Source organism: Agelaius phoeniceus, chromosome 12, assembly GCF_051311805.1.
Source record: "Agelaius phoeniceus isolate bAgePho1 chromosome 12, bAgePho1.hap1, whole genome shotgun sequence".
NCBI classification, from domain to species: domain Eukaryota; kingdom Metazoa; phylum Chordata; class Aves; order Passeriformes; family Icteridae; genus Agelaius; species Agelaius phoeniceus.
In genome coordinates this window covers 12,814,658-12,829,832 of record NC_135276.1, presented here as the reverse complement: position 1 = coordinate 12,829,832, position 15,175 = coordinate 12,814,658, and the positions used below count along the sequence as shown (strand labels likewise).

At 39.4% G+C, this 15,175-nt stretch overlaps 1 protein-coding gene across 1 annotated transcript in view; it reads right to left on the bottom strand.

The window, feature by feature from the left end:
* SLC6A2 (solute carrier family 6 member 2) overlaps window positions 1-15,175 on the bottom strand; it is a 57,482-nt gene that overhangs the window by 19,494 nt on the left and 22,813 nt on the right. Inside the window, 3 exon segments of the mRNA XM_054640709.2 lie at window positions 3,685-3,819; window positions 4,550-4,688; window positions 12,170-12,407. Of these exon segments, the coding sequence (XP_054496684.2) occupies window positions 3,685-3,819; window positions 4,550-4,688; window positions 12,170-12,407 (512 nt within the window).

The following is a 15,175-nucleotide window of genomic DNA, read 5'->3' as shown; positions in this document are numbered from 1 at the left end:
ACACACACACACACACACACACTGCTGCCCTGGAGGGCTGTGCACACACACACAGTGCTGCCCTGGGGGGCTGTGCAGTGGGACAGGGACTTCTGAGATTTCACCCAGCACTGAAATGATCACAGGGTTTTTCTCCTGAGTGGCAGAAATACACTTCCAACAGCTCTTGTTCCAAGTTAGTTTGGAATGTACAACCAGAAATCTAAAAATAGTTAATGGGTCAAGAGTTAAAGGACGTTTGCTTTCCCATACAGAGCTTCCTTTGTGTGACTGTTAGTGCACTCTACATGATACTTTCTTGGTTCAGGAGCTGAAGCATGGCAGATGTGCTGTGAACAGAACCATGCAGATTTCTCTGAGCTTTCTCACTTAGTTGGAGAAAGAGTTATTTCTGTGATAGTCATTAAATTTCAGTTTAGATGCAGCTTGATAATTTTAAGGATTTTCCACCAGGGAAGACATTTTAAAAGTACAATATTTTCTAAAGTGTCCTTCCTACCAATATCCATTCATCCAGTCAGGAACAATGCCACAGTCCTGGTTTCCTGAACCAGAAACCTGAAAATAGCTTTGGTTAACCCTCTTCTTTTGTTACACAGAGATTTTAAAATGAAAATCTTCAACAGAAGTAGTGAAGTCAGTGGTGTGAGTAATACTCAACATTTCTCAAAATGAGATCTGCAATGTTTGATTAAATCTACCAAGAACTCTGAAAGAACTATGAAAAGCACTGGATTTCATCATTCATCCATCTCTACAAAATCAGATCTAATACAGCTATTCAGCAGCAACTTCTTAACAGATCTGAGCAGCTTATGAGCTCCCTCTGCATTGGGAGTTCAGTGCTACACTTTTATATTTGGCCTAGAGGAAAGGAAGATAGTGCCCTCTCCCATGCTGACATGATCTATGAAAGCACTTAGGCTGGTGATCTCTTTTTTCTCAACATAGATGATCGATGCTTTCAGCTGCTGCCTGCTGGACACTGTGAACCACTCATGGTACTCTGGGTTTGTAGAAAAACTTGATTTTATGAACTGTGGAGAGTTGATTACTTGAAATGTAATATGAGGAGCAGTCTATGGAGTGTTTATTGCTAGCCAGTGGATGGGAGGATATGATTTTCTCAAATTGTAGTTCATGCAGGGTTTTATAGATTTCTTTCAATGAACAACAAAACAATCCTGTAACCTTAATTCCTTACTCATTCTTTTTACATACCAGCTATATCTTAATATTCTATTTTCACACAAAGGTTGACATCACATAGGGTGGTTCTCTCTGAAAAGCATTTATGTGAATAGGAATGCAGAAAGAGGGATGAATTCTCCTATGTTTGTTCTTGTGTTTTGAAAAATTCAGATAACTTTTGCTGTTAATGAAATTCCTGAAAATTTTAAACATCAATTTTGTTAAACTATAACCAGATCTGCACACTGCCACCTTAAGACACTTGTTTTTAGTGGTTCTGTGTCTCTTTTGTATCTTGGCAGTGCAGTTGTACTCACCCTTTCTCACTATTCAAGCACCCCTAAGCACATGCTTAAGTCCTGTTGACTCCCAAAGGATTTAAGCACATGCTGAAGTATCTGTTGAGTAAGAGTCTTGGCTCATAGCAGCTGATTAAGAAACAAATTGGGAAGATCAAGGTGAAGGGAAGAAGAACAGAAACCAGAAATCAAGATTAAATGCAAAACATTCTCTTTGTTCTAACCAAGCAGGATGTAAGAGAGCAGGGCTGGTTCTGCAGTTCATGCTCAGGTTTCTTGTTGTCACATCTTCTGATCAATGTGTGGTCTAATATATTTTATGATAGAATACTGTTTTTATTTGTATTAAAAATCAACAAATAGGAACATTTTACAGTAGGCAGTCATCAGTCTTTCCAGCCTTCTTCAGTGTTTATACTGTTTATAACTTTTATGCAGTGCAGTTTGTAGCTCCACAAAAATGGGGCCCACATTGACCATGGTCAGGGTGCTCTAAGGGCTCTCACAAGAGCCTTGGCAGAGCCCTCTGTGGGTCACCACCTGTGACTTAGGGTGTTTCTTTGTCAGATTCTTCACTTGGAAGAAATAGAATCATATATCACATCTGGGCATGCACTGACATAGAAACAAAGTGGGATTCTATTCTCTGGAGCCTGAGGACGAAGATTAAACACACAAGGCTATTGCAGCAGCAAGGATCAGTCTCCAAGGGGGAAGGGCTGGCATGAAAAAGCAGTTAGTGGCACTTCTCAGCACAAGTGATCTTTAGTCTTTGATTATTCTAGTGTAACTTTTTGTTGTTTGAAAAATGTAGTCCTAGAAACAAATAACTTGAGGGTCATCTAAATAGCAGCTGCAGAAATATTAAGCCAAGGAAGGGCAGCACACAGAATGTCCTTCCAGCAGCAGAAGGCAGATGTGATTATGGAGGCCTGGTACAGCTAGTACAGCTCCATAGACATCTAGCTGAAATTGTGGTGTTTACTTCCAAACAACACTTAAAATATATAAGAAAGATATAAGCACCTGCTTTACTCATCTTGACATCTTTGTATTTATGTGTATGCATAAATGTGAATTACTGGGGTGGCTACTGCCTTGTGACAAAGGTGGGTGAAAATCCCATATTTGAAGTTTGATTGGATTATTCCAAAATAGACATGGGGTCTGGGTCTGTTTTTGAAGAAATGGCTGCTTTCAAATTTAGCATTAAAAAGCCAGGAATGTATTTTTTTGGCTAAGAATATTAAAAATGCGTCTGTATTATAACACTTGAGGTATTTTTTAATAATTCAGGAAAATCAAGATAGGATTCATAGGAAAGGTACAGTGCAACTATGGACAGACTATAGGCATTTCTGAAAGCTGCAATTTTTCAAGATGATGCATTTCCTTCTAGTAAAATGATGTCTATTCAGATTTATAACAATTTGAATGGCCTTGTGACCCATCCATAGAGATACTACTGTCTTATAAATGTTTTATGCTATTTTTAGTTTAGTAGAGGGGAGTTAATCTAGTCTTTGTTTTTTGTAGGTCTAAAATGCTGCCAGTTTCACGTATTGGTGACTGTAGGTGTAGATTTTGCTTTGCAATGTATGAAATAAGTCTTAGTTCCAAGTTACTCCACAAATTGGGTTGGTTTGTATATGTTCAATGATAGAGTGAAATGTACATCACTTTCAATAGTAAGATAAGAACATCATACTTTTGAAAATCTTATTTGTATGAAGTACCACAGTTTCATTAGGTGAGTTAGTCCTGATTTTGTATATTTATCGAGGTTTGCATAGGCCAGTATTTTTGTTTTCTAGGTTAATATTTAAGCTAGAGATTCAGAAAGCAAGATTTTTTTTTTTTTTGAGGGAATTCTTAGCCTTTTGAGAACTAAATTTTTGCATGACTCCAATTTCCAGTATAATGATATTGCTCTTTACTGCATGCACAGTTAAAGCATGGACTTTTTTAGGGTCTGTAAGTGCCTTCACAGAGGTGTTTTGTGATCTGAACTGTTTGGGCACAGGGTAAGATAATCCTGTTTGGGAGAGTATTGGAATGTTAAACTGTCAGAGAAAGGGGACCAGTGCTGAGGCAGAACTGTGGCTATTTAATTTCAGAAGTCAGCTGTAATAGTTTCAGTAAAAAGGGCAATATGTTTCATAATTAGGGAATGAGAACAGAAGAATACACTTACTGTGGCTTCTTTTAATCTTCTGAAGTCTATATGCAGGTATGCATTTATTCCATTGTATGCACCAGGCAGGGTTATTCCATGTATTAGTAAGACAAATAATACAACATAAGGCAAAGTGGCTGTTATCCAAACAACCTGCAGACAAGAGAGATCCCAAAGGTTAATCAGCTGTTACAGAAGATTTAAGAATATGTAACAAGTACAGCTGGCATTTTCTTGGTTTAGTCCATTCGGTTTGATGGAGAAGCTCTTTTTAGGACATGAGGGAAAATGCTGTTACCTGTCAGGAATCTTTTCATATATAAGTTTACAGATACCAGTAGGAGACAGTTTTGACAAACAGAAGACAGTGACAGTGTGTGTTAGACTGCTGATTACTCCTCATCTCTCTGTTGTTTACTGAGAAAGTGCAGTCATTGCCTGATGTTGTGATACTTTCATGAAAATGTACAAAAAGCTCTCAGATGTATCCAACTCTAGAATTTCTGTTGAGATATTTTGTGAGGGACGTCAAAGAGTGATTTCCAATGACTTTCATCAGATATTTCTCTTGATGTGGTATTTTATATAATACAACCAAAGTCTCTTATATCATTGAAATATTAGAACATTTGGCTGAGAACAAGATGCATATTTAAGACAATCTTGTTTATTTAAAAATATTTTCTGGATGAAACCACCAATGTTGAATTGAAAACAATACATTTATAAAATTTTCTGTTGGAATACCACACAAGAAATGTGATAGTTTGATCCCTGAGAATGCCTCAAAATCAGTGATTTATTTTCTTGCTTTCTAAAATTAGGAGACTTCTTAAAGTAGAAAAAGAATGTAGTCAAGACAGAAGGACAATATTAGCTCTACCTTTCCTGAAGTCTTCACTCCTTTCCAGAGACTAAAGAAAAGAATGATTACCACCACCAAGAGGCAGAGGGAGAGCTGCCAGCGAGGCAAGCCAAGGTCGTGGATTCCACGGCTCTCGTGCAGGTGCAGAACTCCCCTCCTACACACCAGACACACAGAAACAGAGTGAGGTCACTGGGGGAAAAAGGCTTTTGCATCCTCATGCTGTGGGCAGCAGGAATGGAAATGGCAGCAGTAGAAGCCCTACTGGCATCACAGGCAGTCAGTGGAGGTGCTTTGTGAAGCCTCTGTACTCTGTCAATTCCTTCAAATTATGTCCAAAGCATGTCTTAAGTAAAAGTTTCTGAAAGCAATCCTTGCTTCATAAATAGAGAGATATTTGCCCAATTCTGCTAGCAAAATAAACTCTCAGAATTCAAATGAGTCAAAAAGAAAGGAAAAACCATTGGTAGTAAGACAACTAGAAATAGTGTTTTGCTTGCAGATTGTTGTTATTGGGAAAAGAATGAAAGTAGGTGAAAAATACATGCAAAAATGGGAAGAGAATATTATGGGGGGAAGGACTGAGAACAAACATTAACAGATCGAGCTGGCAGTGGAATAGGGATCTATTTAATTAGACTGGACAAAATGCAAGAGAAATAAATTGTTTAAGCTTTCTGATAGTCTAGTCAGAGCTCTAGAAATATTTAATTAAAGCATCACCAAGAATCAAACTACATGCACTAGAAATCAGGGATTTGTGCAGAGGGGCTTGGTTTATCCCAAGACTGCATCCCATGTAAGAGAGTGTAAATTATATTTGTACTGAGATTGTACATCAGGTTCCCAGAGTCTGTCCACCTCTCTGCAGGAGGGGCAGGATGTGAAGGGCTCTCAATTTGAAGCTGCATTCAGACATTCTGGTTCCTCCCAAGGGAAATTTCTTCTCATTCTCTCTTCCCCTGTGCTCTCTTCTGGGAAGATCCTCCCAGTCACCCAAGAACTCTGGCACCAGTTCCTGCCTTACTTCCACACTGCATTCAGCTAAAGGGAAATGCTTCACCTCCACAGAAATCTGCAAACAGTGATTTGTTTGTAAGTACCTCTGACTCTGTTTAGTCTTTGTGCAGCACTTGGGTCTCCTTTGATTTGGCATCAGACCCTGAACAGCCAACAGAGGCAGCTCAGCTGCTTGGTGCTCACACATAAACCCTACTAAAACCAAATTATTGAGGAGGCAGTGGGGCAGCTGCTCAGTAGGACTCAGTAAATGAAGAACCCAGTCATAGTTTTAATAACAGGAAATGTTGGAACTAATAAATTCTTCTCTGTGTCTTGGCTTTCCCATTTATTAAATAAGGATTGTTACTAATGTGTGCTTTGTCTCTACTCTGAGCAATTCAGAACAGTTTTATTACAGAAGTGGTGAACATTTGCACATAAACAGGGAACCAAACCAGGAAATAAAGAAATTCCAAAGGTTGTGACCTGAAAATTCCTCTATCATTTTCACTCCAACACATTTAGCCTGTAGCTAGAAAATAGGATTGAAGAGTTTTAGGTGTAGAATTCTCTGGAATGGTTTTGTCAGACTGGTACTGTCTAGGGAACTTTATGTATTATTCATCCCTGGACAGATTTATATGATTGTCTTTTTAGAAATTTAGAAAACTGTGCATAAATAGATAAAATTTAAGGTCCTGGAGTAGGCCCCATTTTTTCAATCCAAAATCAATCATAATTTTCATTTTTGGTCCAAATATGTTTACACTGCTCTATAAGCTTATTCTTTCTGTTTTTATTAGAGGCCAAAGTTACTTGCTGAAATTTGATATGCTCAATAGAAGGGTGTCATTTATCTAATTTTTAGATGTGTTGGATCAGATTGATTCAGAATTCAAGAATGTCATCACTTCTCATTAAACTAGTATGTTAACTATCAAATTTATTTGTTAGTTAATATATTAAGTACTTCTAGGAACATCTAAGTACTTCTAAAAGTTAATAGTCACATTTGTGAGATCAAACTCAAACAACTTGCATAAACTAAGAATCAGCAAAATGGATCAGGTGTCCCAAGCTATATTCCCTATTCTGGTAGTTAGACTATGTTTTTATTATTTAAAACTTAATGCAAATTGTAGACTGAAGATGCTAAAAGAACTGTGAGTGTATACAATGTGCAATCTATAGAAATTAAATTGCATACTCAATTTAGAAGGCAATTTGAAGCATGATAATTGTGCTCAATTGGAAAGCTCTTCTACATGCATCTTCTGTGTTATATATTTGGGCAGCCACAGCTCAGTCATCATTGCTGCCAGTTTCCTTCAGAGCATGAAATGTGCTTTTCCTTTACCTGTGGAAGGCTAGGCTATCTGCATGATGTGGATAGAGCCCTTTGTGCAGAGTTTGCCAGGCTCCAGGTATGTTTATTTCACAACTAGCACTGCTTGGATTCAGCTTACATTCAGCTGTGTGTTCATGGCAGTTTGTGCCCACACAGCAGTGAGGCAGAGCTTGTGGTACAAATCCTGTAGAGCTGAGCTGGCTCCATGCAGGCTGGCCAGCAGGGTGTCTGTAACAGGGCTGGGGGTGCAGTGCAGGGGGAGCAGGGCGGCTCCACATGAGGTGCCACAGGGGTAGCCTGGCTCAGGCCCAGCTCTGCCATACCCAGGGCTGCTGTCTGAGCTGCTTGGGTGTCTCTGGATGCTTTGTAAAGAGCTCTGAGTAGGCACAGCTGCAATGCTGAAGGAGATCCTGGCTCTGGGACAGTGCTGTCCTACTGCCCAGAGATGGAGAGCAGCTGAGCCATCCAAGGTGCAGGGCTTGTGTGAGCCCTGGGTGCCTCACCCCCACCCTGGGGTGCTGGCCACAATCCAGCCAGGGGGATGCAGCAGCATCTGGGTTTTTCTCTAGATATTTCAGCTCCCTCTTGTGTTGGAGAATGGAGCTGTGTAATGGACTGCAAACTAGATTTTGGGAAACATAATTTACCAGTGGCACCCTGGCTGGCTTATCATAAGTTATTATTTGTACTTAATCATAGAACAGACTAAGTTTGAAGGGACCCTCAAGGAGTACTGGTTGAGTACAACTGTTAGATCTACATAGGACATCTCTGAGAAATGTCCACATCTTCCATGCCTGAGAGCATTATCCAAACACTTCTTGAACTCTGTCAGGCTTGGGGCTGTGACCAGTTCCTTGGGAAGTCTGTTCTGGTGGCCAGTCACCCTCTGGGCCAAGAACCTTTTCCTGATATCTGACATAAACCTCCCTTGACACAACTTCAGGCCCCTCCCTTGGGTCCTGTCACTGTCACCACAGAGAGAGATCAGTGCCTGTCTCTCCTCTTGCCCTCTCAAGGAAGCTGTAACTGCACTGAGGTCTCCCCTGTCTGCTCTGCTCCAGGCTGAACAGACCCAGTGACCTCAGCTGTTCCTCACACAGTTTGCCCTCAAGGCCCTTCCCCATCTTCACAGCCTTCTTTTAGACACTCTCTAACATCTTAATATCTTTTTTTATATTGTGGTGCCCAAAACTGCCCCCAGCACTCGAGGTGAGGCCCCCCCCCAGAGCAGGACAATCCCCTTCTGTGCCCAGCTGTGCCTGTGATGGCCTGATGTCCCCAGGACAGGGATGTCACCCTGGCTGCCAGGGCCCTGCTGACTCATGTCCAACTCTCCATGGACCAGGAGGACCCTTTTCATGGCACTGCTTTCCAGGATCTCATTCCCTGTCTGTCTGTACATCTGGGGTTGCCCCACTGGAGGTGAAATTTCTTTCTGAATCATGGTAAGAGAGAGAATGTTTATCTCAATGCACTGAAAATTTTATTCTCTAACTAACTTAGCAATTCTGACCTCCTTTGCTGCTGTGCCCCACTTCAGCACATTCATGACAGCAAAATTGACTGTTTCAGAAGAGCTGAATGGAAAGGCCAGATGTGATTAGCAGAATATAGGGCTATCCACCCTCATTAGTTCTTGTTGCCTGTTGAAGTTTTTATAAGCATTCTTTGGCAGAATTGCTTGTGCTGACTTTTGAAGTGGTGTTTTCTCTTTTGGGAGAAGTTGCTTCCCAATTGTTTAATGGGGATGGGTTCCTGCATCTTAGGTGTCCACAGCACTGAACACTCCATTTGCTGTCATACTGAACCGTGTGGAGCCTTTGCCTGGGGTGGCATTTCCAGTGAAGATTTGTGCCCTAAAGCACAAATCTATTGTCTAGAAAAATCACCTTTGTTGTATAGGGTGAGGATTTTTTCTCAGGGTGCTCTTGGTTCACATGCTTCTCATAAATTTCATAAACATGATTTTCACAAATATGTAGACTGCTGTGAGGGAATTCCTTGTTCTTAGGTAGGTTTTTGGAATTGCTCACAGCTGGGCAGACTTGTGAATTCTGTGAATTTCCTTTGCTGAATATGGCATGAAAATTTCCCTGTAAAATTTCTCATGCAGAAAGGATGGATTACAGCCCTGAGAAAAAGTATTGTCAGAGGGGAATAGCTGTAGCCCAATAACGTTGACATTTTCACTGATTTTTCTATAAAATGGCCAAGATTTGTTTCTACAACAGATTGTGATTTTTTGCAGGTGCAGTACCTTGTGAGAAGAATAGTGCTTTTGTTCCTCCAAACTGGTATTTTTTAATTGTCAGCATAAATGAAAGCAGGATGGTAAAAGACTTTTTGCAGACACAGAAATGGAGAGAACAAATATAAAATATGCCTGTGCTCAGATAAAGTATTAAAATAGGAGCAATATGGAGTAGATAGGGGAAGTTCATTTGTGATGTACTTCTGTTCTTCCAAAAAAAGAGAAAGGTTTATCTTGAATTATTTTAACGTGTGTGGAAAGGATAGAAGGTTCTTTTCATTTTCTGTATTTAATTCCAAACCACTGAAGAGGAAGGAATTAAAGTAATGTGTGTACCTAAAGAAATGTGGAGTTGACATTTTATTCCTAACTGGAATATTACTGGCTATTACTTAGCAGAAAGGCACCAGTTGATATTGGATTTTAGCTTGCCAAGTTTACAGTGTATGAATACTTGATAGCTGATTTCAAGCATCTCTAATGAAGTATTGTAGAGGTCCTGCTCCTTCCTGTTGTAAGAAGTTGTCCCCATGACAGTGGTGCCTTGGCCTGAATTAAGCCTCTACAACTGAAACCAGACTTGGTAAAATGAAACTCTCTAGAAGGACATCAAACTTAAGCTCTGCCCAGGTCTTGAGGCTTGAAAACAAAAGCCAAATATGCTCTTCAACTTTCTCCTGTCACTGCCTTGTCATGGAATTTGCAACTTGAAATGATTTCTTCTAAGTCTTAGGCTTAGAGGTTTCTCTTTGCTTTTCCTCCCAGCCAGATACTGGACAGCTGATAGATTTGGCCTAGATTGCAAGTTTTCCCTTTTCTCACTCAATATAAGTAGTGACAACCAGCATATTTCTGCTGAATTTGAGGTACCTTTCTTGTAGTATTTGATGAACTGTCACATCACAGCACTCCCACTTCCTCCTACAGTTTATTCCTGTGCTGCTGGAGGTAGAAGCAGCCAGCTCTGGCAGCTACAGGGCTTTAGGAAATAATCAACTCTAAATCCTTGGTCAGGCCAGCTTAATGTGAAGGAATTATGTCCCAAAAAGAAGTGTCTGTGTCTTTTCAGAATAATCATACCAGCTCTCTGCTTGAGCCCTGTCTTGGAAGTACCTCTTTTCAGTCACTCTCCAACTGCAAGGTAAATGTTTGGTGTTTCTGGTCTCCCTGCTCCCCCCTCAGCCTGCCCACCAAGGCCAAAGCTTTGTGCGTGAGTGTTCTGATGTAACTGTACAAACCAAAGAGCCAAGTTTAGGCTGTATCCCTTCCCATTTCCTTTTGTGACTCTGGCACAAAATATGAAACTTTATAATCAAAAGATTCAACTCTCCTTGTTGTAAGAAGACCATGAGCATGAATTGGGTTATTTGATATAGGAAAGAAGCTGTTTTCTGATCAGTTTATAGGTTGGATGTGAATACACTGAGACTTTGTACAAGTTTGGGTCGACACCTGAGCTGTACAGCTGGGCCTGATGAGCTCATCCAAATACTGGATAAGTGAATATAATGCCCCTTGTGATTCCCTGTTTTTACAGCTGGGAAAACAGATGTTATAGAGTGTTTTAGTTAAGTGGTTACCCTTCTCATTTTTGCAATGTAATCTAGTCATTAATAAGTACAAGGCCCAGTGACCTAATTACAGCTGCAAAATTCAAGGATTAAAGCAAAAATGAAATGTCAAATTCCCTTTTTGTTCTTACTTCTGAACACTGCACCTTGAATTTTTTCATGATGAGGGAAGGACCATATTATTTCAGTGTACAAACAATCATTAATTGAGCTGTTTCCCAGATCAGTGGAACTAAATCAAAACATCATTAATTGATTCTACCACAACCTCACCCACTACAAAGTCAAAATCATTACCCAAGCATGATGTGATAGCAGAAGTTGCTTAGAACCATTTTAAATAATTAAAAGGCAAAGCAGGAAGGTAGGGATTGCATTTTTCTTTACTAAGACTTAAGCCTTTTATTGTAAGGGCAGTAGATTTCACAGCTGTCATTATTTGCCATTTCAGTAAGCTCCTTTGAACTCAAGCCCCCATCTTGTTTTCAAAGCCCTGAGTTTCGTTTACCCAAACCCCTGCCAGCAGTTTGTGTATCACTACTGATCTTTCAGTGCTGTCTTCAGAGAAAAACAGTGGCCACAAATGTTGAAGAGCTATAAACAGAGACCCCAAGATCCCTACTGGTTATTTAAGGTAACAGTGTTTTCCCTTTGTTTCTACAAGGTTGGACTAACTGCTTAGCAGGTGTGTGCCCTAATATCTTTCTACTCCAAACACAGAAATATTAATTGATTCATTATTCAGATTAATTCAACAGCTGATTCAATAGCTTGATGCTCATCCCCTTTCTCCTAATCAAGTCCCATTTTCCCCTATAAGCCCATAATGAAAATATTTATACAGAGTTTGGTATCTTTGTTTTATAGTTCAGTTATTAATTTATGTACCTTTTGGGGTTTGATTCAAGCCTGCCCTTGCCTGTCTCAGCCCAGGTTGCAGAACACTCTTTTGTGTAGGCATTGGTAAAAGCCTGTCTTTCTATAACCTGGCTCTTCCCTCCTGCTCAGTGTTTTATATCACTTCACTGAACTATTGAAGCAGTGGAACAAACAGAGGTCTGCTGTTGCTCTGAAACTTTGTGGAGTAGAGCAGCAGTCTAAATCTGTGAACAAATGGTTATTTTAAAGCCTCAAATTCATCTTAGTTTGGCATGCAGTCACCTCTGTCAGAATATTGCTGCGTTTCCTTGCCCTAGCAAAGCTGGTGCAAGCAAAAGTGGCACATGGAGAACATTTGTGTCTTGTCCAATTCCATTTTGCTCAGTAGCAAGCACTGCATTAGTACAGGGGAAACCAAAGATCACAGAGGCAAAAGTCAGGCATACAGACCAACATTACAGCTCCATTTTACCCTTGGTCTTCTGATGCTTGTTCTAGAGGCTGGACACAAACTATTTTACCTTCAAGAGGAAACTCCCTTAGACAGAATTTTGAATAAATAGCGAAGTTAGGTCAACACTTACTCATAAAATTCAGCTGCAGGAGTGAGCTTGTACTTGGAGTATTTAGTACCATTGCCAAGCACTGATGCATTGAAGAGTTTTGGATCTGTACAGTTTGGGCTGTTCCAGCTGTTGTGGCAGTTTGTCCAGGGGAGCTCAAATGTGAATGATGAAAATAGATAATACAGAGACCAAGCTATGATAACGTTGTAGTAGAAACCCACGTAAAGAGCTATGAGTATCACTGCATAGCCTACACCTAAAGACAAAGGAAAACTAGATTACACATTGCATTTGACATGCCACAGTGTACACAAACACAGTAAAATTCAATGATACATGATTGCAAATTCATTTTAGGTCTTCACACCAATAAAAGGGAACTTTTGACATTTGCATACACATATGTGGACACAATGTACCTGACCTCTAAACAAAAAATTACAGAAATGGTTCTGGAAAATAACTGGCTTTTATCAAATCCACTTGTTTGTCAGAAAAAGAAATTAAGCAGTGCAATGTCAAAATTTGTCCTTGTACAACTCCATTGCTGATTTGCTTCCAATGCAGAAGATTGCAAGCCCATGTTAGGAGCGAAAATCACTTCATCTTCGTGACGTCAGGGACCTTGGCAACTTCTCTTGGAAAAGTAAAGCTGGACACTTAAATGAAGTTTCCCTATGCCTCATGTTCCCACCCTGAACTAGTTTGGAACAGACACTGATCCCTCTCTTGTTTCTTTCCCATCACTACTCTTTAGATTGGCTTCCATCAGCGTGTAACTGGCTCCAAACCACGCATCAAACAGTCTGTGCTGCTCCACTGAGGGCTCCAGGTGGTTTTGGGCATGCCAGTAAAACTTGGTGAATATCAGGCTGGGGCTAAAGTGTGTGTGACATTCAACTCCTTTGTACTTTTCTGTAATCCCCAGGATTACAGAATTCAGAGTGTAAGCGTTCTCTTTTAACTTTGAACATTTGCTTTGTATTTTTGCATATCATGAAGTGTGGCTGGAGGGTCTCTTTAGCAAAAGCACCCCAGAAAGTGCACATTCTCCTTATGAAAATGGACTTTTCCCAACAGTTTGGGAGGAATTTTTGATACAAATGTTGGACTCCAATAAAAGTTCGTTGGCAGAATTGTTCAGGAATCTTGCTTTGCCTTGACTTCAATCATTCTTACTGAGTGTGCAGCTTTGTTCTCTGAATCCTCCCTCAAAGTTGTATGTACTGCATGTAAAAGGTAGGGAGTACAGTTATTTTATTAATGTCATCACTGTCACAGTAGCTACTATCACAGCAATGAAGTGCAAACTTTTACTTATATTTTTCTTCAGTTTAATTTTTGGCATTGGAGGCCTAATAGTTGGAGATTATTAAGCTTCTTATTTTTTTATAAAGGAAGGAAGTAGCAAATGCTGTATTAATCCAGGTTTAAAATTTGCATAAAGAACAGATGCTGACCCTGAAGGAGTTGGCAGTTCAAAGACTGCTGCATGTACAAAAGTTACTCTTTGTTCTGCAGGAGGCTTTTAATCTGTAAACCAGTTTGCTCCTCCCTAACAATGGGGAAATAATTGTGAAAGTAAAGATGAAACAGTATTTTCAAATCCTTGGTGCTTAAATGAATTTAGTACTTGAACACTTGAACTCTAGTGAATACACCATGATCAATAGAATGGAGAGGAGGGAGGAATCCCCAAAAAGAAGAATTCTTAAGTATTAAGGTGAATGCTAAAACACTAACTATGGATAATATATTAAATATTAAAATTAGATGATTTGTTGTTGAAAAAAGTTTCTGAAATTCCTCCAGTCCAGGAGGACAAGAGATGATTAATATCAAGACTAAAAAATACTGGATCAAATGTGTTTTAAATAGCTCTTCTCTGTGATCTTAAGAATGTTCAGGAATGAATTTGCTTTTATGTTTCTAGATTTTCTTAAAAGTAATGCTGCACCACCCACAGTCTAAAATAGACTCAGGAAAAAAATGCAGAGATGAAAACAGACTGTGTTACAAAGGTTACAGGGTATATTTGTAATTGCATGTGTTATGATAGCATCTCATTAGAAGTAGAGTGCTTAGAGTTCATAGCAATAATATTCATAGCTAAAATTAGAACTATAGTGCTGTTCATTTAGAGAAGCTGTTATGAATTTGTGTAGACTGTGTACTTCTCCTTTGAGTGAGAGATTTGAGTTGTCCCAGAAACAACTCCAAAGCACTAGCAGTAAAATGTGTTTGCATGTTATCAGAGGTTTTAGTCAAAACTTTAAAAGTACTGAGTTTATACCAACGTGGAAATGTCTCAATGCTTATTACTTTTTGAGAATCAAATAACTTATGCTAGTCTATATTCTTGTAATATGAAACTTCAAAATCAACAGTAATGTATGTTTAGTCCACCTTGAAAATGTCAGCTTAAAAACACAGCTGGAATGTCAACAAGAATATACATGAAATAAGTTCTATTTTCCTTTCTCATAATCTTTTTCAATCCTGAAGTCAACACAGAATACCTCTGAGCACAGTGGTATTTGGCTCAAATGCTTTGAGATCCTGAAGGTCTAATTTTTGCATTTAGGTTTTCAAAATCCTCATTCTCATCCAAAAGTATATTAATAATACCAACAGGAATTTTTATTGAGCAAGGGTATTCAGATTCCTGGGTGCTGGGATGAATTTTATCTCCTGTTACAGGATTATAGAAGGGCTAGGTAAATCTATAGGAATTAATTTTAAAATTTTGAGCCACATTATTTTATTATTTTTTGTTGCATTGCTGATTTTGCTGTGAGTTTCGGGTTTGACTGGTAGGAAAAACCCCCTCCACGTTCCTTATTGTGTGGCACTAGACTGCTTGAAGAGGAAAGCTGTATTTTGAGAAAGAAGACTAACATTTACTCAGTGTAACCTATATCCAAGCAGCAGATCCATCAAGTTTGGATTGCTGTCGTTAAGCTCCTCAGCTTTTGTCAGTCCCAGGATGAACATGATCTGAATTTTAAGGTTCTAAGGTCAGCT